Source organism: Abrus precatorius, unplaced genomic scaffold, assembly GCF_003935025.1.
Source record: "Abrus precatorius isolate BTA unplaced genomic scaffold, Abrus_2018 Scaffold8, whole genome shotgun sequence".
NCBI lineage: Eukaryota > Viridiplantae > Streptophyta > Magnoliopsida > Fabales > Fabaceae > Abrus > Abrus precatorius.
The window spans coordinates 5,698,925-5,726,422 of record NW_020874428.1 but is presented as its reverse complement, the minus strand read 5'-3'; the positions used below and the strand labels follow the sequence as shown (position 1 = coordinate 5,726,422).

The following is a 27,498-nucleotide window of genomic DNA, read 5'->3' as shown; positions in this document are numbered from 1 at the left end:
TTCGTTAATAAGGTCTAGCCCAGGCACAAGTATATATCAGACTAATTATATAAGTAGAAGAGTAAAATAATAAAGATATTTGTCCAGTATTAAGAAGTACTTGTGTATGTAATTTGTTTTTCACTAATAATTTAGGTTTCTTTATGTTTTACTTTTATAGCATAAACGACTCCAATTACTCGATTATTATTCCTTAAATTATTATTAGGGCTTTAAGGTGTTTGTTTAAACATACAAAAATATATTTTTATTAAATAAATGCTTATCATAATTAATTATAAAATTGCATCTTTCTCCCATGTGATTGAGGAGAATATCCAAAACTCAAAACATTAATGCATGATTGATCAGATAGAAAGTGGCATAATAAAGGCCACAGAGTACAGTTATGTACATGAGAGAAATTGTTTGCATGCGGGAGTTGAATTGTTTAGTATAAAATACGTTGAAAAGCAGCTTCCGGGAAGAGTATTTATATCCCTCTCATCAAAATGTTAGATTTTCATTGGATCTCATCACTATAGAAAAGATCATTTTAACATGCTTTAGAGTTAACATTAAAAGGAGAGAACAAGAGAGAGCTTTCCTCTTCTATCTTTAATCCCCTTTTCTCTTCTTTTCTCTCTCTTTTTCTTTCCTTTCTTTTTATTTGCTGTTTCTTTTTCTTAAAGTCATCAACACGACTTGTACATGGAAAAAGGAGAGATCGAGATCCTTCTATTTATGTGAGAAGGTGAGAGATACTATGCCTTGTATATCAAAGAATGAGAATAGAACGATCGAGTAGCATCTTCATATATTCCATATACCATCTGACCAATCACACACCAAACGCTTATCCAACTTTTTCCTGATTTAATTAAAAGAAAAGCAAAGAGTAGTGTTAGGTAGTCCATTTGATTTGATATTAGGCCTAAGAAACTCAACTATTTAACTTCAAATGTGCTTTAATTTGATGGATGATCAAGCACATTAATTCGCATGCAAGCATGCATGGCCGACCTCGCGTGTCTAATAGTGGGACCCTGAATTGTGTTTTTAGTACAATTAAGACATAAACGTGTTGCTTGACCATAACATTATTAACCAAAAAGTATATCATTCACCGAATGTCCAAAAGGATACATAAAGATAAGTAATGACCACCACCGAACACGTAAATGTCTCGATAGAATTTATTTTATTTTAATTAACAATCTCGAATTCAAATATCCAAATTCAAAGAATTATATGCTTTCACGTCCATGACTCATTCCCAAAAAATGAGACATGGCTAGTGGTTCCCTTAACTTGAAAATAATTAAGCATAAGAGGGAAGAATAAACATACACATATAGCTAAATAGCTATAGAGATGGGAGGAGGTAATAACGGGGAACATAAAGTCTGTTGTATCACATGCATTATACAATCTTTTTCTTCTTCTTCTCCTTCTCTTCTTTTTATAATGTAAGTGATGAATGTTTAAAGGGAGGAAAAAAACATAATAAAGTTGATTACTAACCAACAAAATTAAAAAGGAATAATAAGAAGAAAAGCGAATGGTTCGTTCCCCGTACAACCACATACATTCCAAAGTTTAAACTTAAGAGCTCTTCCTCAATCCAAGGGATTCCGTGAGATGATGAAGCTGCTTCCTTCAGGTTTTGGGTCCCTCGTCATCATTTCATGAATATAGTTGAAAGACCCACCTCTCTCATGTCCATAACTTTGTAAAGCATTTGCTTAAAGTGGCATTTTTTTTCTGATGCCATCCATCCAATAATGCATGACTGCATCTGTATGTTTATCACAACGATCGCTCTCATTATCTTATCATCGATTTTCGGCAAAGAATTATATATAAATTTGAATTCTAATTGCATTAGTTTTATTATAATTATGTATGTTGTGATCGGAGAATTGTTTATGTACCTTGTTTGATAGATAACAACTATCCAGTTTTTCCAATAAATAAAATTATTATAAAACTCTCATTACTAAAACAAGTATAGAAAAAGAAAAAAGACAGGAAAAAACTGTTTCGTAAACGGAATCATTTTGCATATAAATAAGTAATAATAAAAATATCATTGGCAATGCCACCTAGTTTTCCACTAAATAATAATAACCTTCTGGCTGAGTCAATCATGTCTGAAATAAAGTTGTCTTTGCCAACTGAGACGGGTCTCATTCGATCAACGAGGCAGAAGCTATGCCATGGAATGGAATTGACGGTTTGCCTCAAATGACAAATGCTATCACCGTTCAAAATTCTGTCAGCTATTTATCATTACGAGGAGGCTAGTACATCACTTTTATTTTTATAACTTTTTATTTTCTTTATTAGATCATTATTTTTATCTTAAAAAAGTTATTAAGGGAATATAATATAAAAATATATTATTTTGTTTATTTACTTTTATTTTTTATTCTATAATCAATGTTTTCATCGTCACATCTCTCTAAAGTAGTATATTATCGATGAGTTGCATCTACTAAGAGTTGTTATGTCAACTTTAAAATAATATGGTTAACACAGAGCTTAAGTTTTGTATGGATTTTGTTTTAGCAATTCTAAACTTACAACATATTTAATTTAAATAATTTTTTTATTATTTTCAAATGTGACATTTTTGTTTCCTTTTTATAGATTTATCGTTAGAATATATTATGATCATTCTGCAATTTTTTAAAATTAAGCATTAAATTAAAATCAATTAAAATCATACATGTTAAAAACAAACTCTACATTTATAATATAATTTATTTTTTTAAAAATTACACAATTAGATCTATCATATAAATTGTAGAAATAAAATAATTTTTATTTGTCTTTATTACATAATTTTTATCTGAAAATAATATTATTAAAGCAATATAATATAAAAAATATTGTATCCGGAATAGTATTACAAAAGTGAATAAACTTGAAGTTTGAGTTTCGTCTAATTTTTCTTTTAACTTGAACTTTATTATTATATTAAAATTTTAAAATGTAGCTACGATCTAATAAAGAGATATTAGTAATATATTTTTAAAATATATTTTTAAGTATTATTAAAAATTATCAACTGTACTTAAAGTTTGAATGATATATTTATCAAAAATATTTAAGCAATTTAAAGTCATAATTTTCTTATTTACATACTCTTCATTTTGTTGCTAAGTAATCACAGTAAGACTTTATTATCTTAACGTATGTCTAACTATTTCTCTTTCATTAGTAAATAATTTTCTTTTGTATGGTTTGAAAAACTCGCACAATTAGGTGGGCTTCTGAGTTAATTGTAGATAAATTTGTGGTTAGTAGTTCTGTTTTAGTGCCTTCTTAATTGAACAAGAATCGCACAGCTGTTGCTAGAAGTGGAACCAACACCCAATTATGGCTTGTTTGGAATTGGCTTTACTTGCAGAACAAGATTACAAGAGTGAGGCTGTTTTCACGTCCCACTCAAAAAAGCATAGGCACACACCAAATATTTCCTCATTGCAGATATATGTAAAAGCGCTAGTGGGTACAAGAATATCAGAGAAAGCCAACATGCAGTTTTCGATGGTGGACGCTAGCTAGCTAGCTATAGAGAGATCAATCGTGGTGAACGTTGGTTTCAGTGTTTTAGCCTTAAAATAAAAATAAACTAAATTATTAAACATAATTCCAAAAAAAAAAGTTAAAACTATCATAGCTCTACGTGGATATCAAAGAAAATATGTTCAATTACATATAAACTTTACAATTTAATAGTACGTATTTTTTAGTGCAACTTCTAAAAAAGTGTTGCTAGAATGATAATAAGCTAGGACTTGACACATTTAAGGAGAATGTGTCTAACTAGAACTACTATTAATTTGTACACATCTTAAAGCTACTCACTTAAATTAATAATATATATATATCCTGCAAAAAAACAAATGTTTCATTTACGTGAAGTGAAGCTTTGCATCAGAGCGCAATATCCATCAAAAGCAGAAGTTGTGGGCATAAGTAGCTACATTGTTCAGCTTAAAGAAGGAATAACTTTGACTGCAAAAGAACATATAAATTGGAGTCCCAAAATAAATTCACAGAGGCTTATGATATGAGTGAAAAAAGAAAGAAAGCATATAGTGATACAAAGTGGAAGGAAGCAGGCCTAGCTAGAGAAGGCTGACCACAGACCCCACAAAGAGAAAGAAGAAAAAAGAAAGTATAAAAAAACAGCTTTATAGGGAATAAGGATGAGGTTGCATGATTGAACTCAGGTAAAGAGTCTCACTCTCATTCATTTTAAGTTTTAACTAAACATTATTTTTGCAAACCTTATGTTTTATCCATCCTGTTTTTTTTTCTCTAGGGAAAAAATTAAGGTATGTTTGACAAAATGAATGGATAAGTTGATTGAAGGTAGAAATGCTTGTTGAAAATTGAAATATTAATTAAAAGGTGATGAGGTGCTAATTGAATAAAAAATTATTTAATAAAATTAATTGTTGAACTAACTAATAAGTATAAAATAATATAAAAATACATTTAATTGTTTAGTCATAACTTGAAATTTTGTAATTATAAATATTTTCAAATAATTACTAATTTTCATATTTTATTTAATGTTAAATAATTGATGATCTTAAGAATTAGGACAGTAAACTGTTTTAATGTCATTCTTATTTTTAAATATTTTATTAAATAAAATGAGATAATATGAATAATTTTATAATATAATTTTACTAAATTTATACTATAAATAAATTATAGTTAATGAGAGTAAAAGAAAGTGAGAGAGTGTGTGTTAAGGATTTCTCAATATAAGAAGAATAAAAGATGAAATTTAATAAGATATTAAGAAAATAAAAATTAATAAGCTAAGGGCTTATATAAACTTCCACATTACATGAAACAGCATTTTAAAAAACACTTCAAGATAGATAAATAAATTTTTATTAAAAAATTAGTTTAGGTAAATAAGCTTTTAAACTAGTAAAAAAATTAGAAGCTAACTTATTCATCTTGCTAAAATACATTATTAAGTGATGTTTGGTTTATCTTTTATTATAGTTAATTTATTTTTTAATAATAATATATCATTCATCATATTCTTCATGGTATAGTATATATATATAGGAAAGGATGTAAAAACTTTCCTTTTCATTTAATCATAAAACAAAAATGCAGAATAGAAGTGTAAAAATAATATTTGATTTGAATTATATGTTGGAACTAGACGAAATGATTCTTTTCCTTTCACGAGAGATAAGAAGAAAAAGGCAAAGAAAGAGAGAAAGCGTGCACAGAACTAAAGAGAAAGAAAAGGAAAAATAAAAGGCAATGAGGTATGAGTATGACAGGACTAAGATCAACTAGAGTTTGCGGTGCAAGATTGTGGAAGTGAAAGAGTTGTAGCAAATAATTATAATCATAATAATTTTTATCATTGCATGATAGAGATATGTAGTTATAATAATCATGGGCGAAGCACATCACTTTCCTTTGTCATCACTTTCTAAGGCATGATTAGAAAAAAGTTCAACCATGTTTTCCTCCTCCTTCAAAGAAAAACGTTCTTTTCCCTTGTGCTTTCTTCCTATTAAACTTTAGACCATAATGAAATAAGAGAGAAAAACTCAATAAGTATATATAGCATGAAGGGAAAAAAATCTTGTTTTTCAGGTACAAACTGGTAGAACTGAAAATTGAGTGTGCATACTCAAGTGGATGGAGTGTGATTAATATTTTGTCAAATCTATTGGTAGAAATTTATGTTTACCTAATGATTTTTTTGGGAGGATGTTTGCTCTGTGATTCTTCTACTATAAGTTAAATATATAATTTTTCAATTTAAAAACTCAGACTGCCCCTTCCTTTCTCCAACAACAATGAAACTTGGCAATTTTCCAATAATATTAAAGTATCTTTTGGCATATTTTATTATCTGCTAACTTTTTTTTATTTATACATTGGAAATTTATATTAAACCGGCATATTTTATAAAAATAAATACACAAATAAAATGGTATTCCATTGATCTACTTCAAAGGGAATATGGGAAAAGTTGATATTGTGTAAATCTTAAGGCTTTTTTTTTTCTTGATAATTTATGGGGCTTTAAGAATTATGGTTAACAATTCACTTGCACCGAATTGGGTCTTTATTTTTTTAGTCTGTACAAGAGTGGATTGGATTTTTCACTTGGCTAAATTGGACTTCAGAGCTACAATTGAGCAATGTGCCGAAGCCTTAGCCTATCTCCTTAAATGGGCTTCATACCCATGAAGGTAGCGTTTCAAATTGGAAACTCAACTACTGATCCACGACTAAAGCAGCAATAACTGAGTATGATATCAAGAAAATTTAACTCAACTCATTTAAGCTCAAGAGATTTTAAAATAATGAACATACAATTCAGATTTAATTTACAATTTACCATATTATATTTTAAATTTAGTTTAATGACAGCATAGTGGAAATGACAGCTAATGGTTTCGATGTTTCAATTTATTTGAATATCTTGATAATGAAATACTTGTGCTCCATTGCAAGCACTTCTCACGTTGTCAATGAAATTAGTTCCCAGAGATATCTACAGCACATTCTTGGTAATAGATTGTCAAATAGTCTAAATAAATTTCAACATTTATTTGTCCTAAATGTAGTCACGTGATGTCACCAGCCACGTGCATGAGCCATTTTAACAGACATGCTTTCAAAATTTACAACTGTTTATCAATAAGTGAAGTGAAATTCATTATGGTCAAATGCATCTTAAAAACTAGTTACAAGGTGTCATGATCCTTGAAGATACAAGCTACAAGAGAAGACACAACTTTAACGTTAAAATTTCACGTGTCCAAGTATAATTTCCAATTGAGAAACTTCCAAATTTGACTGAGATTATATGGATATAACATTTTAAGCTCTTAAGATTGTAAAAGCTCTCCGTTAATTCCTGACTTTATAAAACAGCATTCACCTTATTTCATCATTTTATTCCTTTTAAGAGCAAAATAACGGTGAAAAAACACTAGGATGAATGACACTTTGTAAAGTCAGGAATTAGTGAATATTTAAAATCTCAAGAACTAAAATGTTCAACTCATACAATCTTGAAGACTAATTTAGAGGTTTACTCATTCTAGTTACATGTAGACCTCCAAGCCGATAAATTTGGAGCATTGACATAAAGGACAGAAACTAAGCTTACTTTCACAATCTTTACAGAGGCAAAGATGCTTACAAGGTAACAAAACCATGGTCACTTCATTGACTCTGCAAGCCTTACATGTCATTATCTCTTTCATATCAGTATTCTCCTTCGAAAGCAGATGGAAATCAAGGGATCGGTCATTGCAGCAAGATGCGGTATCATCTACCTCACTGTCACCACATCCTTCTTTACTGTCTCTGCTTTGGACATAGGCTTGCTGAATATTAAACTTGAGAGCAGATATCATATTTTCGTTGTATCTGGCTCGCTGTTGCCAGGTACCAGCTTCCACACTCAACTGCTCCATTCGGTCTTCAAGTTCCATATTCCTCTTGTTGATGCTTTCTAGTTCGGCATCTTTCTCTCGAAGCTTTTGAAGGACTTTGTCTTCAAGGATTGAGATACTCTGAAGCTGTGTTGCCTGAACCTTCTCTAAAATGGCTTCCCGCAATCGTTCACCCTATTTTACAAAGTAGAATGTTAACTAGTGTTGCATCCTCAATTTAGATATTTTTGCCCCCATCTATACAGATGTCAGTTAAGGCTATAACAAATATAATATATAAGTTCTAATGCTGCACATTAAGGCCTTTGAACTTTGAAGATTTTACTAGAAAGAAAAGTAGTGTATTGATGCTGCCATAATGCAGAAAAACAAGAAGATGATGAAGCTTGATCAGAAAATACTAAGCTTTTGCCATCAGTTCTTGTATTTGACTCATGTTATAAAGAAACTAAAATAGCAAGTGATTTCAATACTCAATAACAACACAAAGCAAGCTAAATATTGGCATCATAGGATTTAGAGCACTAACACTTTAAAAATAAATAAATAAATACTGGGAATGGAATGAACCAAAAAGATCTCCTTCAAAGTTTGACATTAATTTTTTATTATTATTATTATTTTTTGGGGGAGGGGGGGGGGGGGAGTGGCTCATGTGTTGACCAAGGAAAGTTATTCCAAACATCAAATATGCAAACTTCAACAAGTTAGTAATAAAACAGAAAGTACTCTATATTAGAACGAAACTTGGGTAACAAATCAGTCACCCATGACTCTTCAAAAATAATCAAAACAGATTTTACTTAAGGTGTCTAAATGCCTCCAATGGATGTGCAGGCAGGTTCTTCGCTTAGTTATGGTAAATGGTAATTCAGTGCAATGCAATGAGAATTACAAATGACAATTCTGTCAAGGTTCCATTTCCAATACATAATCTAATCTACACATGCCACTTCTGATGGCTATTATTTCCCTAAACCATTTATTCAGATAACTGTCATACTTCAAACAACATCAGCAAGAGGAACAATACTTACATAATTTATTGCACCTGCGCCCATCATATCAGCAAGATTTGAAATACTTTCTAAAACCTAGTGCACCTATGTTGGGTGCACTAGTCCAATCACATCATTAACTTTGCTTGTTAATATCAATTAATTATGATAAGCATCTTAATTAGTTTTGTGATTGGCCTAAGGCACCCTACTTAAGTACACTAGATTCATGCAAATAATTCTCTCATAAGAGACCTTGCAAAATGGACTAAAAATAACACAGCCTCAGAAGAAAAAAGTTATATAAAATCATCACTTTATTTATCTTCAGACACGTGGTCTAACAATAAAATACATCAAATATCAAAAACATTATCTATCAGAAGTAAAACAAAACATGTATACACCAAAATGCCACTAACACTTTTCTGTAACATCTTCTCAGATCATGCAATGACTCGGCAGACCCACTTATGGACCACACTCTTATTCATGGGGGTGTCTATCTTGTCTGATAATATATCCGAATTAACTGAAAATCATAACATAACATGTAACCAATAAAACGGTAAGCCAAACATAAAAACCAGGGCTCACCTGCATTTTGAGAAATCTATCCATCTCTACATCCTGCCTCTGTAACTCACGTTCAATGTCATCGCCAATGAGCGACAATAAAGCCGAGTCTCCAGTGGAAGTCAGGCGAGTATTATCAAGTGACAGGCCCAATCCAGTGGACACAGATCGAGGTTGCAAGAAATCCACAGAAGATATCTGAGAATTGTTCTCCAAAAAATCTTGTTCTTTTACTCTCTTCCTCTCTGGTTCCAACCCATAATTCCATTGCAATTGCAAATCAACGGCCCCATCACTGCCATCATTAGGAGGAACAGGACCCGGAGCAAATCCAACAACATGAACTAGGAAAAAAAAATCTAGGGTTTAACTTGTAATCTCAACCCCACAGAACCCCAAATAAATGTTAAGGAAAAACACATAATTGGCTTAAAAAAATTTAAAATTTCCAGTGATTGAATCATCATATAACATAAAAGAAACAACTTTAATTCAAGATGACCAAAAGGGGTGCCACCAAGAAACCTAGGTGGGGTAATTTCCTGAAGGGTTTCAGATTTTTGAGAGCATTAAAGAGATGTAAGTAAAAAAAAAGAGAGAGAGAAAATTTGAAGAAGTGGAAGCTAAGATGAAGAATTTACATACAAGGAGGAATATAGGGTGGATGCTGAGACTGATCTTGTAAATCAGTGGGGTTGAAAAACGCCACCTGCTGAGACATTTGACCATCCATTGTTTGAAGATTTCTGAATGAAAAAAGTAAAAAGTTAAAAAGGAGAAAGAAATATAGGAAAGGGGGGGAATGAGTAGATTAAATTGCAAAGATAATTTATAAAAGAAAAAGAGTTTGTTAAAATGAAAGGTGTAAATAAAAGGAAATTGTTTGGGGATTTGAATAAATTATGAGAGGGTAATTACCTGAAGGATTTGGTTTGTGGTTGGTGTTGTTGGGTTTGGTAGTGCCGTTGTAAGTGGTGCTGAGGGAAAGCCATGGATGAACCACACCGTCAGAAGAAGACTACCTATGAAATGGAAATGACGAGGTGACCAATGCAGAAGCTTCTTTCAATTTCCACACTTGCCCCTCCCCTCCTTGCTTTTTCGTTTATTAAAATAAGGTTAAAAATATACTATTATTATTTTACTCATTTATGAATTATTTTTTATATTTAAAATATTTAAGTATTTAAAAAATTTATATATTTTTAGTTTTGTTGTTACATTTTAATTTCTTTTATTAACAAAATTATAACGGAGAAGACTAAAATATAACAATGTAAAAAATCTTTCATAAACATAGTTTCAAAAAATTAAAAATAAGATAGTAATAAAATAACTATGAATTTTTAAACTACTAACTATACCTATATTTAAATTAAATATTATTTATGATTTAAGGTCACACGTGTAGATAATAATTTTTTTATTGATTTAGTAAATAAATCAGTTCATTTAACAAAATTATAATTAATAAAATATTAAAAAATTCACACGTAACAAAAGAAAATTAATGCTGCTAGAAAAAAAAGTAGAATATCTATATATTTTTCATAAATAAAAAATTCAGTTGATAAAAAATATTTAAATAAATTTTAAGAAATTCATTTATTTTAAGAGATTTTAAAAATTTACTCAGTTGCTTTTCTAAAATTTTGAATACTACAGTGTTTCATGCACAAATGTAATAAAAAAAGTATTTTTAAAAATTTAATAATATAAATTAAGATTGTTAAATATTAATTGATACTTTATTTATTTTTTAAAAGAAAAAATAAAAATAAAAAATATCAATTAAGCATTAATATGTATTATGAAAAAACAAAATTAAGTTATAATATATTTTTTAACTAAATTTAATATTATGAATTATTTTATTTTTTTCTATTCAAAGGAGTTAAACAGTTCAGAAAAAATATATTTAATTTTTATAGTTAATATTTATTTATAAATTAATTTTTAAATTTAAAAATTGTATATTTTAGTTTTTATATAAATATTTTATTATATTCTAATGTCTTTTATCATAACTACTTAAATTAAAATATAAGAAAATATTTATATAATGATTAAAAAATATTTTTTTAACTTTATTCATTAATTTGTAAATGAATATTAATTATAAAAACTAAATGTTTATTTTAATTAATAAAAATAATTCTAAATTCTTTTAGGTTTCTTGCTTATAAAATTATAAATTATTTTTTTCTAAAATATTTTTTTTTCATAAAGCTTAGAGTATTCCTAATATTACAACTCATTAGAGTTGTATAACTTTATAATTATAATTTTGTATTTAGCTTTTAGTAGGACACCACCTTTTTTCTTTGATTTTTGTAAAATATTTTTCTTGATCTTTGGAATAAGGTCTTTTACGAAATTTTAAGAGTATTTGTTTGTTTTTACATATTTATCTTCTATTTTTTTTTAAATTTATCAATAATTAACACTATCTTTATTCTTTTTTTTACCAAAATTAAAAGAAATTATTCTTAATTATCAAATAGAGCTTTTAACTACGGATAAACATAAAATATTGTAATTATTTTTTAAAAAATTAATATATTAATTAATTTTAATAAATTTTAATTTATGTTATTTAGTAAAAAAAAAGTATCTCAAGAAACTCTGACTTTTTAACATAAATAAAATAAATAAATAAGAAATATTATATATATACATCGGTCAAAATTTATTTATAAAAATATTTTAGTTTTTATATATAATAGAAATTGACTTTTATTTAATTATTTTTAACTATGTAGAAATTGATTATAATTAACTTTTCTAGTCTTATATTCTTACACTTTGTAAAAGTTGATTATAATATATTTTTATACACTTTTTTATAATATAAAATCTATTTTAATATATTTCATTTTTATGTTTTAAATATATATTTAAATATTTTAAAAAATATTTTTCTATAATTTTAAAATTTGTAATTAATATGATTTTATAAATTATATTGAAATGATAGTTAACATGAAATAGAAAAAAGTAACTAATTACACTAATTTATGAAATTAATCTAACACATCTCTAACTAAATTAGCCATATAAATTATTAATGCTATAAGAAAAATAGCAATATCAGTATCTAACAAATACTTGTGGTTTAAAAAAAATTTAAAAAAAATTATTAAAAAATATTATAATAAAAAATTATTATTTTTATATATTTTTAATAAAACACAATTTTTTTTCACATTCTTTTTTACTCATTCAAACAAATGAAAAAAAAAATTATTATTTTCTTACTTCTTATTTCAGTTTATCCAAACATTAAATATTTCTCACTCTATTTCCACTTTATTTCCCATCCTCTTATTTCTTTCTTTTGTTTCACCTCGCATCCAATGCCACAGAAGAAAAAGACTCTTCCAAGCATGCAGTAATTCCATCCCTTCTCTCCCTCCATGCTAATTTTATAATCATTATCCGCACACCCCTTTTAAGATTGCACAGTAGATTCTAAGAAGCAAAGGAATATAGAGAAGGTAGGGTCATTCTTGAACCTACAACGATGTTCTCTCTGTTCTAGCAAATTCTAGATCATTTATGTCTATTGTAAATCTAATCATTCAATAATATAACAGATCCAAAAATATCAAAAGAAAATGGTGACATGTTGCAGAATGTTCATTAGCTTCATTTTGCAATTAGTGATGTTAAAAAATACTTGTACATTTCAATACAAGTGACAACGGCACAAAGATTGTGTCAAACTGTTACTACTGCACCACGAGCTGAACCCTTTTACAAGGTGACTTGCCATATAAAAAATCTTTATATCCCTGATGAAATCATGCTCTTTAAGACACGTCTGGAGAAGGGGTTTTTCCAATCTTTGTTGTATCCAAAAACGCTTGTGGCATGTTGCTGTAGAGTGTATCCTTCATATCACACAAGGAAAAGTTGTTAAGCTCAACATATTGATAAATGAAGTACTATTTATGGCAATTATTTGAGATGGGTGGAAAAAAGCCAATCTTAACCAGGGCTTTGTAAATTTAAGCCTGAGCCTGACTTGACTCTCAATTTAAGGCTTGAGTTTGATTTATTTACCTACCACAAATCATTAAGATACGGCTTCATCTATTTAGAAGTCTAATCTGCCTTGTAAGCCTACTTTGTAATAAAGTTTTTTAAATATGTAAGAAAACTGACCTCTAAATAAAATAAATATATAATATTAAAATATTACATTGATAATGATACATTATTATTATTATTATTATTATTATTTAATTAAATAGGTCAATCTATTAAGCTTAAAAGACTTTTTAACTAAATAAATTTATAATAAAACTTTGTTGATCTATTTAATAATGATTCTAACCTGTGCAAAAGATTAAAAAAAATTGTATATAATTATTGAAAATTATGTATTTAATAGATTAATGCATGGAATTACATTATATTCTATAATTTTTAATAAAAATTTATTATATATAACTTCTTATCACATGCAAATGTTAAAAAAAATTGATTTAATAAATAAACTTGACCTAATGTATGCTAGGCCATAAGTCCACCAGCTGAACTCATTTCCACCCTAAAATGATATTGAAGGGTCAAAGTATGTATCCATCATGAACCTTTATAGTGGGTTGAAAACTAGATGAGATGTCCGAAGTAGCCTTATTTGTCAGTGAGGGTATGATAATAGCCTGATTTGAGATGCTACATTGCCTTGGGAAACTGAAAGCATGTCGCACTAAGCTTTCATCATTTGCTGTTGAGGCAACTGCACTGGTGGAATTCTGAAATCCATTGCCCTCATCAAGGTTCAACCCAGTCTGAGGCAATATCATAGGTCTCAGTCCACCTGGCAAAGACATTGGATGCCAGCTCAAACCATTTCTCACCATTAACATCTGCATAATCAATCACAAGCACTAAAGTAACAATTAGTCAAATGTGGCAACGGCAATTCCAAGCCTTTTCTTTGTTGTTTTTCTCAATTAGCAGAAGTGAATAAATTAAAATTCTAGCCTCTTGGGTTCATTTTACAGGTTCAAGATGCTCTTGACAACATAAAAATGTGTTAAAAGATGTAATATAAAAACCATTAGTGTATCTTCACCTAACAGCTTATCCACACTTCAAACCCAAAGGGCTCTTGTGTGAAGGGGCATGTTAGAGATGTGATATAACAATTTAAAACCATTCTTGCGACTTTACCTACCAATTTAAGCTTTTGGAATAGTTAGTTCACAAAATGTAACAATTTAAAATGCAATCTTTTGTTTGATTGACAATCCTGTCATAGTAAGGGCAAATGTGTTGCACAAAAATATTCAAGAGCTAACTGAAGCTCTCCAGCTATGTATATAGTACTAATGGAAAGTGCATCTTTTGATGACTAACAGAAGAAATCTCCATGCCAAATCATGGTTGAGCATGCGCACAGACAGTCATAATGTTTGCTGTTTATTGAATTTTGTAACTCAACACAGCAGTATGGTAAATTGATTGCACTACCCAAAACAGGTTTTTGAAGTTCTCAACTTCACATCTTATGTGAAATTCTTGATGAAAAATTCATCATTTAGATGATCACAAAAAGCGCATTCTCGAAAAAAAAAATTGAATTGAAATAATTATTCCTGTTAAGGTATGTTTTTGGCTTTTAGACAGTTACTCAGGCAATCACTCAAATAAAATAACAGCAAATGATTGTAGTTAAAATATATAAGAATTACGTAGAAAACAAAAGACATGTTGAAAGAGTGGTTATATAATATCACAAGCTGACTGAAAGAAAACTCACCTGAACTTGAAGCTGAAGCTGCTTTAAATATTCTATGGCCTCGTCTAGCATTGAAGCTTTGTCCGTCTATTGAAAACACACACAAATTGGACTCATCCATAAGCAAAACAAAAACACAAAACAAAATCCTTTGCAAGATAAATTAGCTTAATTTAGAGGAAAGGATGGTGTGTATATATATATATATATAGAGAGAGAGAGAGAGAGATACCTTATTAGAATTTGGAATTAAATTCTGCAAGGCTTTCATTTTCTCGTTAATCCTACTCCTCCTTCTCTGCACAAAATCAAAATTTCAGTGAAAACTAGGAAATCAGAAAGATTTCTCAAAAATTTGAAGGATAAAAGAGAACCTTTTCAGACAAATTATGGAACTCTGCAGCTCTGCTTCTCTTTGATGAAGTACGTGGTGCTGGGACAGGTTTTGATGGCAACACTGAACCCTCCACATTCTTCTACCCACAAAAGAAAAACATCAAAATCCACTCATTAAAAAACAAAGGCTTCCATTATGTAATTTTAGAAATTTCAAAATATGTATCATAAGATCTACCCACCTCTATGTTTAAAGTTTCATTAAGCTTTGCTTGCACCCAGAAGCATATGACACAAACTATTAGCAATTAAGAATTTTATTTGTTTTGAAAGTTTCAATTTTGATATTTGAATTGAAAAGATGGGCTTAAAGGGTGTATGTATAATTGTATACGATACCATAATTGTAAAGAAACAAAAAGAATATGAAGGAGTGGTACCTCAACAGGTGAAACAATGGGGTGTTGTTTGAAGGAGTTGGCATCAGAGTGAGGGATGTAAGGATTAGCATGATGGGGATCAGAGAAATGGAAATTCGAAGAGGAAACCGGGTTATGTGGGGTGAAATCCGACCCGGAATCATTCGGGTCCATCCCAAGTGGTGCAGAATTATGGAGGAGTTGGTTGCAGAAGGTAGAGAACTCTTCTGAATCAGGGGGCAAGGCTCTCCCTGAAGATGATTGTGTTTGGTGCATGCCACCATCCATTGAACTTAAGAGAGAGAGAGAGTTGTTGATGGTGTGTATGGTATGGGATCAACAACTTGGAAATAGCAAATAAAACAAAAAGGTTGGAGTTGGGGTTTTAGTGTAACTGTGTAAGCGGGATTAACGTTTCAAAATGGCTTTATAGTATTTGTACGAGGTCGTTATTACACTGATTACTGTCGCGCCTCTTATTACCTTCCTCTGCATCATATTTTTACGACTTTTCAACGAGCATATACAGATATATAATAAAATAGTTACTTTTATCAATATTTCATGTTGTTAATGCATTTTTTATAATTAATAATAAAAAGTATTACATACAAATTTTTTATGCATATTAGAAAATTATTTTTATATATTCTAATATATCTTTTTAATATTTTGTAGAATTTTGTTATATATTTTATAAATTTTCTATAATTCTTCTGTTACGTTATAAAATGTGTATATATATATATATATATATATATATATATATATATATTAAATAATAAAGTATGTAAAATTATTATTTCAAAATTATAAATTTATTTAGTATTTTTATTTAATAATTAAATGAATTTATAAACATAAAAAATAGTAAAATTTAGAATTATTTATTCTTCTTATATTTTATAAAATAAATATTTAAAATGTATGTGTTTGTTATTTTTAAAATATAAATAATACTTAATTATTTTATTTATTTAATAATTAAAAATTATAAACATAAAATAATAATTCTTGTAACATGTGTCTAATTGCATACACAATAAAAATGTATTTATACTAATTTTTTAATAAAAATATATATGATATTATTAAATTCAATATATTGATAATTTTATTAAAAAAATTATAATTTATTTATTATTATATGTCGTTAAAAAATAAATAAATACTAAGCAATGTCCTTATTAAAGTTAGGCAAACGTTACATGTAAAAAAAAAAAAAAAAGTTAGCCAAATACTAACTTGTGATTTTTAATGTATCTCATACTTATATATATTTTTCTTATTCTTTTTCAAAATATATTATTTCCATCGAGTTTTTCTTTGATAATAGAATGACATGCAAATGCTTATTTTAAAATTTTAATGGCATATATTTGAACAAAAAAGATTATGAAGAGAATATAAAAAATTGTTCCAAGTTTTGTCATTTTATGCATATATGTTGATGGCTGTAAAGGGTGGGTCGATACAAGGAACAATTCTATCAACTCTAATTATGAAGACGATAATACAAATTCAAATTTCCACGAAGCAACTTATGAAAAATCGTAGAATTCGTATACCTGTGGATGAACACCAACTCATTCCATGAATCGTTTGTGTTTAGTTGAATCTATAAGATTTCTCACTGGAAAAGAAATTGTATACGATAAACAGATTTTTACTCAAAATAGAAGATTGTCTAAATAAGTGATTTTATAAGTTGTACTCCATGATAAGAAGATAGGCCTCCATGATTGAATAAGTGATCAAATAAATATGCACTTACGTTTAAATGTTCATTTATTTTGAAGAAAAGAAAAGTCATTGATCATCTGCTATGCTCTTTCCTTCTAGATAAAACTATTTATTCATTGCAGTGTCAGAAACAGTTCCTTTTTATTATTATCTTTTTCTTTCCTTCTTGGTCAATTTTATTTATTATTTGACACCTTTTTTATTATTAGATAAAATTTATTAAAAATTATAAAAAATAATTATAAATAGGAGAATATAACAAATCTTAATTTGCAAGGCATTTTCAGAAAATCAAGGGAAGAATAATCGCTACGCCCCCATACAATTGAAAAAAGAATTGAGAATAATAATCTTATGAAACTGATTTAAAAAATGAATATTTTTTTTTGAAATTATTTTTTATTTATTATAATTTTCATATGCTTATTATAACAACTATTTATTAATTTCTTAAATAATATTTTTCAAAACACTCGTTAATAAGAAAAAGAATTTAAGAAAAGAAAATAATTAAAATAAAGAAAAGAAAAAATCAAAAGTCAAAGACGTCATAGTAATCGTCACCGTCTTATCCAACCAAACGACCAGAAGAGCAATTTATTATAGAGCCGAAATGTGCAACTCCCGAGGCTACTTTTGGTACCGTGTTTTATATAATACCGTCTTTAATTTCCTTTTAAAACAATTATTAATATTTTTATTTTAATTATAATTTTTTAAAATATATTAATGCAAAAACTTATTTTATATTTACTTTTTTTATAAAATTTGTAATAAAAAAATACTCACTTGTTTCCTATTCAGATATTTAATATCATGATAATTTTTTAAATAAAATATAAACTTCAATATCTAACTGTTTTCATTTATTTGGAATTAGTTATTTTTTATATAAAAAAAAGAGAATAAATATCATTTTCAACCAAAAAAAAATATTTTTTATATACTTACACTTATCTCTAAATGTTGAAGTTAACATCTTTTTAAGTTCTTATATTTTCACACATGATAAAAAAGTCTGAAGTGGATAAAAATAAGAGATTATTAACAAAAGAAGAAATACAAGTATATAATAGATTCTGCTATAAAAAAAAACTGAATATACAAAATGCGTGTTAATATCATAATTACTTTTCCACTCTTTCAATTGGAAAATCTTTTTAAGTAAAATCTTTAATTTCAGTTTTTTGCTTTGATTATTTTAGATATTTAATAATGAATAAAACAAAAATAAAATGAACTTGTCGTGTTATGGTTTAAATATTTTGTAATTGAATAAAAAAAAATTTGTTCAAGTGATATATCTTAACATAGAGAAATGAGAAATAAACAAGAATTGGTTTAATAATAAACTCCAACTCACTTATTGTCTCTGGATGGATTAAGAGATTCAATAATTATGTGACTCAGAATGCTAAAACCACCCAGTGATCCAGATCTGATCACCTGGCCATTTGACACAACAAAAAAAGGTAATGTATGACTAATATTTCACACTCACAGTTTCCATCTTGTGCTTTGAAACCATTCTCTAGCACAATTTAACTTCGGGTTACCCATATATAAATCATATCATAAATCAAACAAGTGCAATATAAAATGAGCAGAGTAAAAAATATTTCATAAATGTAAAACAAGCCTTGACAACTACAGTTAAGAAATGTTCCTTTATCCACACCAATCATCTCATGTGTCACCTTACTCAGAGATCATTGGCTTTGACAAATAAACAAAAAATGACAATAAGAAATTCGGCTAAGACTTAAGGTAGGCCATTTACTAAGCAGCAAAGCACCAGAGACTTCAGTTGCAAATAATTGTGCCACTTTTCTTGACCTCCAAATTCATCTTCTAAGAATATTTTGAGACAAGTTTCATGTTGCCAAGCCCGTTGTTTTACAAATTGGACACAAATTCTTATGCATTAACCACTGTTTAATACAGTTTGTATGGTAATCATGCCCACAATCCAGTGATCCTATATCATCTCCATCGTTATACTCCTCCTGTACATAAAGATAAAGTTATAAGATAAATGTGTACCAATGCATTTATATTAATCATTACTCCAGGTATACAAGACCAATGTGCATATGCATGCAGAAGAAAAGGTATCACCAAATTATTAAGAAATGTTAGCAATACATTCGCTGACATATTCTTTCAGACACTATTATTGGTTAAAGTTTATTAAAAATCATAAAAAAAAAATATACAAGTTTCACTCCTTATTAAACAAGTCTCTAAGTTAATTTTGTAGTATTCAATAAATTTCCACCAATGCTCATGAGTCTATCAGAAGGTATGTGTTTGAGAGGGTGTTACTAGTATTCCTCTTATTAAGTTTACCTGACAAACACAGCAAGGTTCTGCCTCAAGCTGAGAACCAGGTTCAGCTGAATACTTCTTCTGTTTCAAAAGTTTGAATATGGTCTCTTCACTCAATCCAGTACTCACATTTCCAATGCGTTCTTCTAGGGCCAATAGCTCCTGTTATATATTCATGGGTGTTGCATATTAAGAAAAAGAAGCATCAACTTAAAATAAAAAGCAAGGGACAAAAGGATACAAAGGAGTACACATGTATCAATATATATGCATCCAAATGTAGAACTAAGGTTGCATCCAAATGTAGAACAAGGTTTACCTCATAAGACATGTTATCAACATCAAGTCGCATATCCCTGTGTCGGTCGTGAATATCAGCAATTCCAGACAACACTGTATGGTCGAGGATCATAACATCCTATCATAAAATCAAAGCACGGGTCTTACAATATAACCTTGGTATAAATATATCAATTCAAATAGCTCACACAACCAGATGAGATAAACAGAAAACAATTCATATCACTTTCAAGCCAGTTTGATGTTGGTTGCAAATGCAATTTTCCGAAATCAAAACAAAATCCATAAAATTTATAACTTTGAAGTCCACCCTGAGCTATTTGGATCTGCAGATCAGTGGGTATATATACCACCAAACTAATACTTAGCACGATATAGAGTTCTTGCTCATGTCCAGGCCCACAACACTTTGACAAAGTAACAAAATGATATAGATCTTTTATTATCTTTCAAGACACAGAACTCCTCAGCCAGGCTCATTGGCCTTTTGTTTTGTAGCAAAACAGCATTTTCTGGTCAAAAGGGGTAAATACCAATATCCATGACTTACAACTATACAGTAGAGATTTAAGATATGGGCTCAAGAAGATCAGACAAAGCACCCAAAAATAATTCAGAAACATTCTAACATAAGAACATTGAGATTACAACACATTTCATCATGCATAAATTTTGATTTAGAGAAAATTCATGCTCTTTTTTTTATGAAAAGTAGAACATAAATAATTTGTTAGCTTTAACCTCTTTTTTTGAGCCCCTCAAGCATTTGATACCTGAATCCCATCCTGTTTGCATTTTAACAATATTCTTAGATACAATTAGACATCTATTCATTCTTCTAGGTAGATAGGATATATTACTATCTGACATACATCAAGTTTGGATAAACTTCTCAATAAGTACTTATAGGAGTAAAAATTAAGTAATAAAATGAATAAAACTCCTCCCATAAATTAAAAATAACTTATGCTTCTATATTTTTTAAGAATTTCTCTATAGGTTGCTTTTAACTTATGAGAGAAGTTCTATTTATATTTTCTGTTCGTTTTCTTCTCCTATATAAAGCTTACCTAAACTAGACCATATTAAGGTAGCAAAACTATTAGTGTTAAGTGTAAACAAATATTAGGGCCAACTTAACAATTCAGCACTGATAGCTAAACCATAAAACAATAAGACAAGTAAACATATCTTTTGCATTAGAGTTGAACCGGTTTAAAGCCTCAAATATGCCAATAATTTGAAATAAAACTAACCTCAAATCGCAGGTTCCCACTCCTACGCATGAGGCCCAACATATTGCGAAGCTGCCCAAAAGAGAATGTCAACTCAGAGAACGATTATTCACAATAAAAAATAAAAATATAGCAGCTCACAAAAGTATTATTATAGTGAAAGAGCTTGGAAAGTGTCTTGAGAAGGTACTGAGAGGATACAGGCTTACATTCAAAATAGAAGTAAGATTATCTTCAATTTTTTACGCAAAGTGACAAGTCAAGCAATTCAGTCAAACCTAGTGCGATGAATGAGCAACCTTACAAATCATTATCCATTGTTATAATCAACACTACCTCATTTGGCTTGGTGTTTTCTTTAAATGAACTCTCAAGGCCTGAGGCTGAGATCAAATATGTAATTTCAAAGAAAAAGTAGGATGATATCACAGATGCCTCATCTAAGAAACAATTTTTTCCAGCAATTACAACTACAATAATAATGAAATGGAAGAGAAGAAAGAGCTGAATACAGACCTCAGATACAAGTCTACTACTTCCTTCACCAGCAACAGCCAAAGATCGTAATGAATAGGGAATTCCAAATTCACTGTCACTTGGCCTCTCATACCATGAAGATGATCCAGGGTTTACCCTAGACGACAGTCCCCTTGATTCAGATGAGGTAGAAGGAACATGCAAGGAAGAATAATTATTACTTGAACTTCCAGCAGCTTCCAAACCAGGAGCAAACAAAGACCGACGAACATATTCAGATAGCCTGCGTGGATACTGCTGAGGATTAGGCCAAGAAACCCCTGCCGAGGCAGATGATGGATTGATTGCTGCATTTGATCCAGTCCGCAATGAAGAACCAACAGTTCCTGGAATACTTAAATTTGCACTACTTGACACTCTTGCTGGATTTCGAGGCACATTTCTTAAATTGGTTGCAGGTACGAACACTGGATGTTCTAAAATGTTTCTAGGCATAATTCTCAAGCCTGTTTCTTCAATTGGTAGATTATCCCTATCACCACATATAACTGGGTTTGATGAATGGCTATTAGTTGAGCTGGAACCACCACTCCACCTGAATGACTGCATATTCCTTGGTAAAGCAGGAACATGAATTACAAAGGGTTCTTGGGCTTGAGGAATCATAGTATCTACTGGTGGTACTGACCTCAAGTCTGGAGCATTATCAACAGGATGAAATTGTTGCAATATTGGAGAGGATGAAGAAACATCAGAATTCCTAATCACACTCCCACTTGAGATTGCAGTGGGAGGAACAGAAATTTGTTGGCTTGAAGGATTTATCCTCAAACGAAAATTTCTGTGAAAGCTTTCTGAGCTTCCTGCAACATTAGACTCGGGAAGACTTTTAGAGGCTCCATCCCCCATACTCAGGCCAAGCCGTGCATTAACCTGTTCTGCAGGGGCAGATCTATTAAAATTGTTCCATGCATAATCCTGAGTAGGAAGAGTGTTCCAAGTACTACCATTTGTATGCTGACTATAGCTAGAACTTCCACCATCCGAAGATTGTCCAACATTTCGTTCAATGGCCTTTCTTTTACAAGATACACGGCGAGTGTCTAGAGAACAACCTGGCCTACCATCAGTACCCTCAATAAAACAGCCTTTACTTCCAGAAGGAAGCAGAAAAGTGCCGGAACCAACTGCAGGTGGTACATGCTCATTTACTGGTCCACTAGACTTGTGCAAGTTAGGATGTTCCACATGATAGTTAATATCACTACCACTATCTGCTAAACCTGCATTTAAATTGAGATTCTGCGACACCATATGAGAATTAGAGCTGCGCATATACATAGGACTTGTAGTAACATTGTCCAATGAAAAAGTATTGTTTGGTTCAAAGCGCCTTTCTTCAAGTCTCGGACCAGCAATTGCACCAGAACTTATTGAAGATGATAATCCTAGCTCTCTTTTCAGCTCATTGTTGTTAACCTTGTTTTGTGTGTTACTGGAACTAGGCTCACCTAAGCTCCATCCACTCATGTTCTGCCATTCATGATTTATAGAATTCATGTAAGATGGATTTATATCACCAGGGGAAAGTATATACTGATTTTCAGCAGGATTCCGCATATTATTCCAGAAAATATGCTGATCAACTGTAGCAGTACTTGATGTAGATCCACAATCAAATTCTAAGGTTTCAGGCAAGGAACCAATTGTACCCCTCTGTCCTTGCATTTAGGATATCTATAAGTTTCCAACTTGAAACAGTCAAGTATACAAAAGGAATTCTTCAAATAAAGCAGCAAGGCATGCACCCAGTTTAACAAATCTGTCCAAAAGTAATCATTAGGCATTGAAAATGGAAATACCTTAAAAAAAATTACTACCAATAAAATGCTGCAAGTCACATAAAATAGTGATCATTGTATAAACACAGTTTGTAATAATTAGTTGTAGTTGCATTATGTCACTCAATCTCCAATTTGAACTCTTAAAAGGAACGATTATCCTAATTTTGAAAATTCACATTTTATCTATAATGCACCAGTTACAAGTGCATCTCTTTGGTAGACCTTTAGTTGTAGTAGCAGTTGTCACAACATACTAGAAGGCACTGTGACTAGAGAACAACTGAAAAATTATGACATTTAAATTAGATGCAACATATTCAAGTAAAATCCAGAAGACAAAAAGCATGAAATCAAACAATCTACACAATTACAATACGCAAAAATAGATACAGAAAATGCTAATAATTTATTATTTGTTAGTTTTATTTTATTATACAAAAATTGTGTTTTAAACCTGCATGGCCCAACCCTACAAAGCCCAATCTCATAAAGTAAACCCATTTATTGGACCTACTAAACCCTTTTTTATATTTAGTCAATGAACCATTTGGATCAAACAGCAGTCCCATTACCATGCAAAATACACTAGCATGTGGCCCAAAACACGCTTAGACTAATCCAAATTAGTAATCAGAAAGGGAGGGGAAATGAGATGAGATATACAAATGTAAAATAAAATAAAAGATGGAGAAATGGGCACAAAACTGGACCCAGGCAGAATGGGCCTAGGGTTGATGCGAGCAGAGCTCAACCTTGGGCTTATGGTGTTGTCAACGTTGCTGTTTGGTGATGTTGGTGGTGGTTGGGCTCTTTCGGTGATTTTCATGGCCATGACCCATGAGGAGAGTATATGGGTGCTGTGAGTGAATGGACACTTCATTATTCTTTAAAAAAAAATCAACCCAGAAATTCTCTCTCATACTACATTATAGTTTTCTTAATCATCATATTCTAAGTTTTTAAAATTTGTGCAACAACATTTTACTTTTATTTGCTTATTCTCATAATTTTAAAATCCAAAATTAACGCATTTATTTAAGTTGGACCATAAATAAAATCATGAATGAATACTAACCCATTTCCTATGCTTGGACCACTAAATTAATAACTAGGCTTAAAATAATTAAATTTAGGGAGTGTTATTAATATTTTTAGAATTTTCCCTTTAATTCCTAAAAAGGAAAGGACAAATAAATAATTAAATGTAAATATAATGCATTATTTATTAATTATTATTATTATTATTATTATTATTATTATTATAGTTTGAAAATTCTTAAAGAAATTAAGACAAAAAGCTTGTGCCTTGTATTGATTCTCTTTGCACAAACACTGAAAGAGAGTCTCAGGAATTACAATGACTATGATAAGAAGGCACCAAGTAGTCAAGACCAATTATGTGATAACATACAAGATTTTAATCAATCTCAAGACACATTTGGTAGTATCTGTTGAAAGTTGAAAAAATCAATCAGCAATGAGAAGGTCGAAGCAACCTCTGCTTAAGAAAATTGTTGTATATCAACAGCAGTGCTTGACAATCAAGAATCTCGTGCTTTGTCAACACAAGTTTTACATTATGGCACGAAATAATAAAATAAAAATACTTTAACATAAGAAAGTCATAGCCATCAGTAATATCAATATATAACTAAGCACCTAAGCTCAAAACCATCATAACCACCGTCACAACTCAAACACGTCTTTTATCAACTAAGCAGTGCAAAACTCAATAATGCAGCATTACCAATTAATTAAGACCAAAGAAAATTACGCACCCACCAAAGAAAGAGACATTATGCCAAAACATAAAAATAAAGTCAACTCCTTTTTACACAACATAATGAACAAAACAGAGGGAGAAAAGGGGGAAAACTGAAATTTTTGCCAAGATCAGCAAGACTATTGTAACACCAAATTTGGTTTAAAACTATTCAAAACCAGTTTGGATTAAAAAATTCGAGACAGGATTGAAAAAAAACATGCAATATATCAGGCAAAATATACACAGCCCAAAATAATTTCCAAAAAGTTGAAAATCCAATCAAACACCCAAAAACAAAAACAAAACCCAGAAAAATTCAAACTTTATAGCTTCAGAATCCTAGCAAACCATAGACTCATCAAACCAAAGGAGAAAGAAGAAAAGGGTATAGGAAACTTACAGGAAGAAAATGAAACAAGGCCGATCTATGAGAAAAAAGAATCAAAGGGTTATTAGCTGAGAGAATAAGAAAACAAAGAGAACACCCCAACCCATGTTTTGTTGTGCTTTTTCTTCTCTCTTTTATTGTTCCCCTTTCCACACTTGGGGAGGGAAAAAACAAAGAGGGGGAAGAAGAAACAGTGAGAAATGAAAAGGAAGAGAAGAGAAGAAAAAAGAGGGTTTTGCTGTTGGTGGAGGTTGAAGAAGAATGATATCAAAAAAATGAGAAATGTGAGGAGAGATTAAAGAGGGTAGTAATCTTCAATTTACAAAAACAGCCCAATAGAGAAGAGAGAGAGAGAGAGAGAGCAAAAGTCATAGCCTTGGAGGTGGAGACAGCAGCTTCCCTTCCAACAAAGACATGAATGATATTAACTATTAATAAATAATTTATTATTTTTTGTATTAAGAAAAATTATTACTGATGGTAATTGGTGATTGTATTATTTATTAAGTAATTGGTAATGTGGCTAGAGGTTGAAAGGGTGTGCCTGCTGCCCCTTTTTGGCAGCTTACCAAATGGGTGATGTTTGCATGGGTCCTTGTTTCTTCTGATTTTTCTCCATGAAATTAACAAATGCATCATCTCCCTCTGTTCTCTGTCCCCAAACACAACGAAATAACATAATGCTAATAAATGACCAGGGTTGCCAACACACCTCCCACTTCCCCATTTTTTTTAATAAATATAATAGCACGGTATTATTTTAAGTATTTTTTCAACTATATTTAATTTATTTATATTATTTTTTAATTCAACAACTTATAATTGTGCCATGTTATGCGTTACATTTTTAATAATAACAGTAGCAGTAGTAATATTAAAACGCTCAAATCAGACAAAAACCTCTCCAACTTCACCCTTAATGTGGTTACATCTTCTACACGCCAAGCACCAACCTCTAATCTTTTTAACCATCCTGTTCACACTTGTACTCACATGCTCCTTCCTCTTTTCTTCTGTTTTATTTCCTCCTCTTGTGACTTGGTTTGGTATATAAAAATAAATGAATAAATAGTAGTGCACGTGGCTTTAGTTATAATATCTAGGGTCCACACCCAAATGACTTGCATTTTTTCCTCTTTCTCTATTTGTTGTGCCCAAAATCTTGGTGCTCGCTTGTATGAATTTTGACTAGCTATTTATGGGTCTTTTTGTCTTTTGTCTTTCTCCCCACATAAGATAATGATATACCCCTCGTTTTGGTTGGGTGAAGAAATTACTTGGGTTGAATAGTAAATAAAAATGACCAAATGTGAAACATCCTAGGGTCCCTAAATTTTGTGTCGGTACAATTTTAGGTGGAACTTAGCAAAAGTGTTAATGTATGCCTGCGTGGTGTGGTTGTGTGGATTGTGATGATGGAGCTGTAGCTTTTGGGTGTTTGAGGATGCAACCAATTTATCTATCAATTTTACTTTGCTTTAAAGAGGTGTGAAGGCATGGACCTAAAAGCCCCCCAAGTACCTTTGCAATTGCATGTTCCACCACCATAACCTCTTTTCCTTCTCTTGAATTTATTTTTCTTGTTTTTCCCTAAAAAGACTTCAACTCCATCAACTATATATCGGATTCTAATCTTCTTTAAAGGGTGTGTGACATTGCTCCTATCGTGGGGCATTTTATTTTATTCTTTATGAACTTGGGTCATCTTTGTGTGCTTCCTTTCTCCCACTGCCTTCTTCTCTAACCCTTCTAAACGGGGTTACTTTGCTTTCCATCTGTCTCCACTACCACTAGCTAGTTTTTATTATTTTTTTATTATATTGTTTTGCCCATTAAATCAACCTCTTCTCTATCCATTTGGTTAGCTTTGATTCACGACTCAACTCGTG

General features: G+C 30.2%; 3 protein-coding genes across 5 annotated transcripts; all 3 read right to left on the bottom strand.

Moving 5' to 3' along the window:
* Positions 1-6,690: 6,690 nt before the first annotated feature.
* Positions 6,691-10,087, bottom strand: LOC113847560 (probable BOI-related E3 ubiquitin-protein ligase 3). Its single transcript, XM_027476746.1, has 4 exons — positions 9,941-10,087; positions 9,668-9,768; positions 9,044-9,366; positions 6,691-7,622 (listed from the first exon to the last, which is right to left on the bottom strand). Exons 1-4 carry the CDS (start codon positions 10,012-10,014, stop codon positions 7,095-7,097), a joined length of 1,026 nt encoding a protein of 341 aa, XP_027332547.1. The 5' UTR covers positions 10,015-10,087; the 3' UTR covers positions 6,691-7,094.
* Positions 10,088-12,797: 2,710 nt separating this feature from the next.
* LOC113846606 (transcription factor SPATULA-like) lies at positions 12,798-15,821 on the bottom strand. Its single transcript, XM_027475071.1, has 6 exons — positions 15,551-15,821; positions 15,149-15,250; positions 15,007-15,072; positions 14,796-14,861; positions 13,621-13,899; positions 12,798-12,915 (listed from the first exon to the last, which is right to left on the bottom strand). Exons 1-6 carry the CDS (start codon positions 15,815-15,817, stop codon positions 12,835-12,837), a joined length of 861 nt encoding a protein of 286 aa, XP_027330872.1. The 5' UTR covers positions 15,818-15,821; the 3' UTR covers positions 12,798-12,834.
* Positions 15,822-18,743: 2,922 nt separating this feature from the next.
* LOC113846605 (probable E3 ubiquitin-protein ligase RHG1A) lies at positions 18,744-26,017 on the bottom strand. 3 transcript variants are annotated; one of them, XM_027475067.1, is made up of 6 exons: positions 25,622-26,017; positions 21,652-23,434; positions 21,157-21,207; positions 19,920-20,018; positions 19,622-19,762; positions 18,744-19,278 (listed from the first exon to the last, which is right to left on the bottom strand). In XM_027475067.1, the coding sequence occupies exons 2-6, from the start codon at positions 23,338-23,340 to the stop codon at positions 19,147-19,149; spliced, it is 2,112 nt and encodes a 703-aa protein (XP_027330868.1). In that variant the 5' UTR covers positions 23,341-23,434; positions 25,622-26,017; the 3' UTR covers positions 18,744-19,146. The 3 variants fall into 3 exon arrangements, with proteins under 3 accessions (XP_027330868.1, XP_027330869.1, XP_027330870.1); XM_027475068.1 differs by lacking the exon at positions 25,622-26,017 and adding an exon at positions 24,209-24,327 and having other exon boundaries at positions 18,875-19,278; XM_027475069.1 differs by lacking the exons at positions 18,744-19,278; positions 19,622-19,762; positions 19,920-20,018; positions 21,157-21,207 and adding an exon at positions 21,221-21,413 and having other exon boundaries at positions 25,622-25,965.
* Positions 26,018-27,498: the final 1,481 nt, after the last annotated feature.

Excerpts from the sequence above, each read along its gene's own strand:
- LOC113847560 (XM_027476746.1), bottom strand. The coding sequence starts at position 10,014 with ATGGCTTTCCCTCAGCACCACTTACAACGGCACTACCAAACCCAACAA. Across the intron at positions 9,367-9,667 it reads TCCACCCTATATTCCTCCTT|TTCATGTTGTTGGATTTGCT; the intron begins GTATGTAAATTC and ends TTTTTTTCCTAG. Across the intron at positions 7,623-9,043 it reads ATAGATTTCTCAAAATGCAG|GGTGAACGATTGCGGGAAGC; the intron begins GTGAGCCCTGGT and ends TTTGTAAAATAG.
- LOC113846605 (XM_027475067.1), bottom strand. The coding sequence starts at position 23,340 with ATGCAAGGACAGAGGGGTACAATTGGTTCCTTGCCTGAAACCTTAGAA. Across the intron at positions 21,208-21,651 it reads GTAGTAGACTTGTATCTGAG|CTTCGCAATATGTTGGGCCT; the intron begins GTCTGTATTCAG and ends TCTTTTGGGCAG. Across the intron at positions 19,279-19,621 it reads AACCTTGCTGTGTTTGTCAG|GAGGAGTATAACGATGGAGA; the intron begins GTAAACTTAATA and ends CTTTATGTACAG.
- LOC113846606 (XM_027475071.1), bottom strand. The coding sequence starts at position 15,817 with ATGGATGGTGGCATGCACCAAACACAATCATCTTCAGGGAGAGCCTTG. Across the intron at positions 15,251-15,550 it reads CCATTGTTTCACCTGTTGAG|AAGAATGTGGAGGGTTCAGT; the intron begins GTACCACTCCTT and ends TTTTGTGGGTAG. Across the intron at positions 15,073-15,148 it reads TCCATAATTTGTCTGAAAAG|AGAAGGAGGAGTAGGATTAA; the intron begins GTTCTCTTTTAT and ends GATTTTGTGCAG.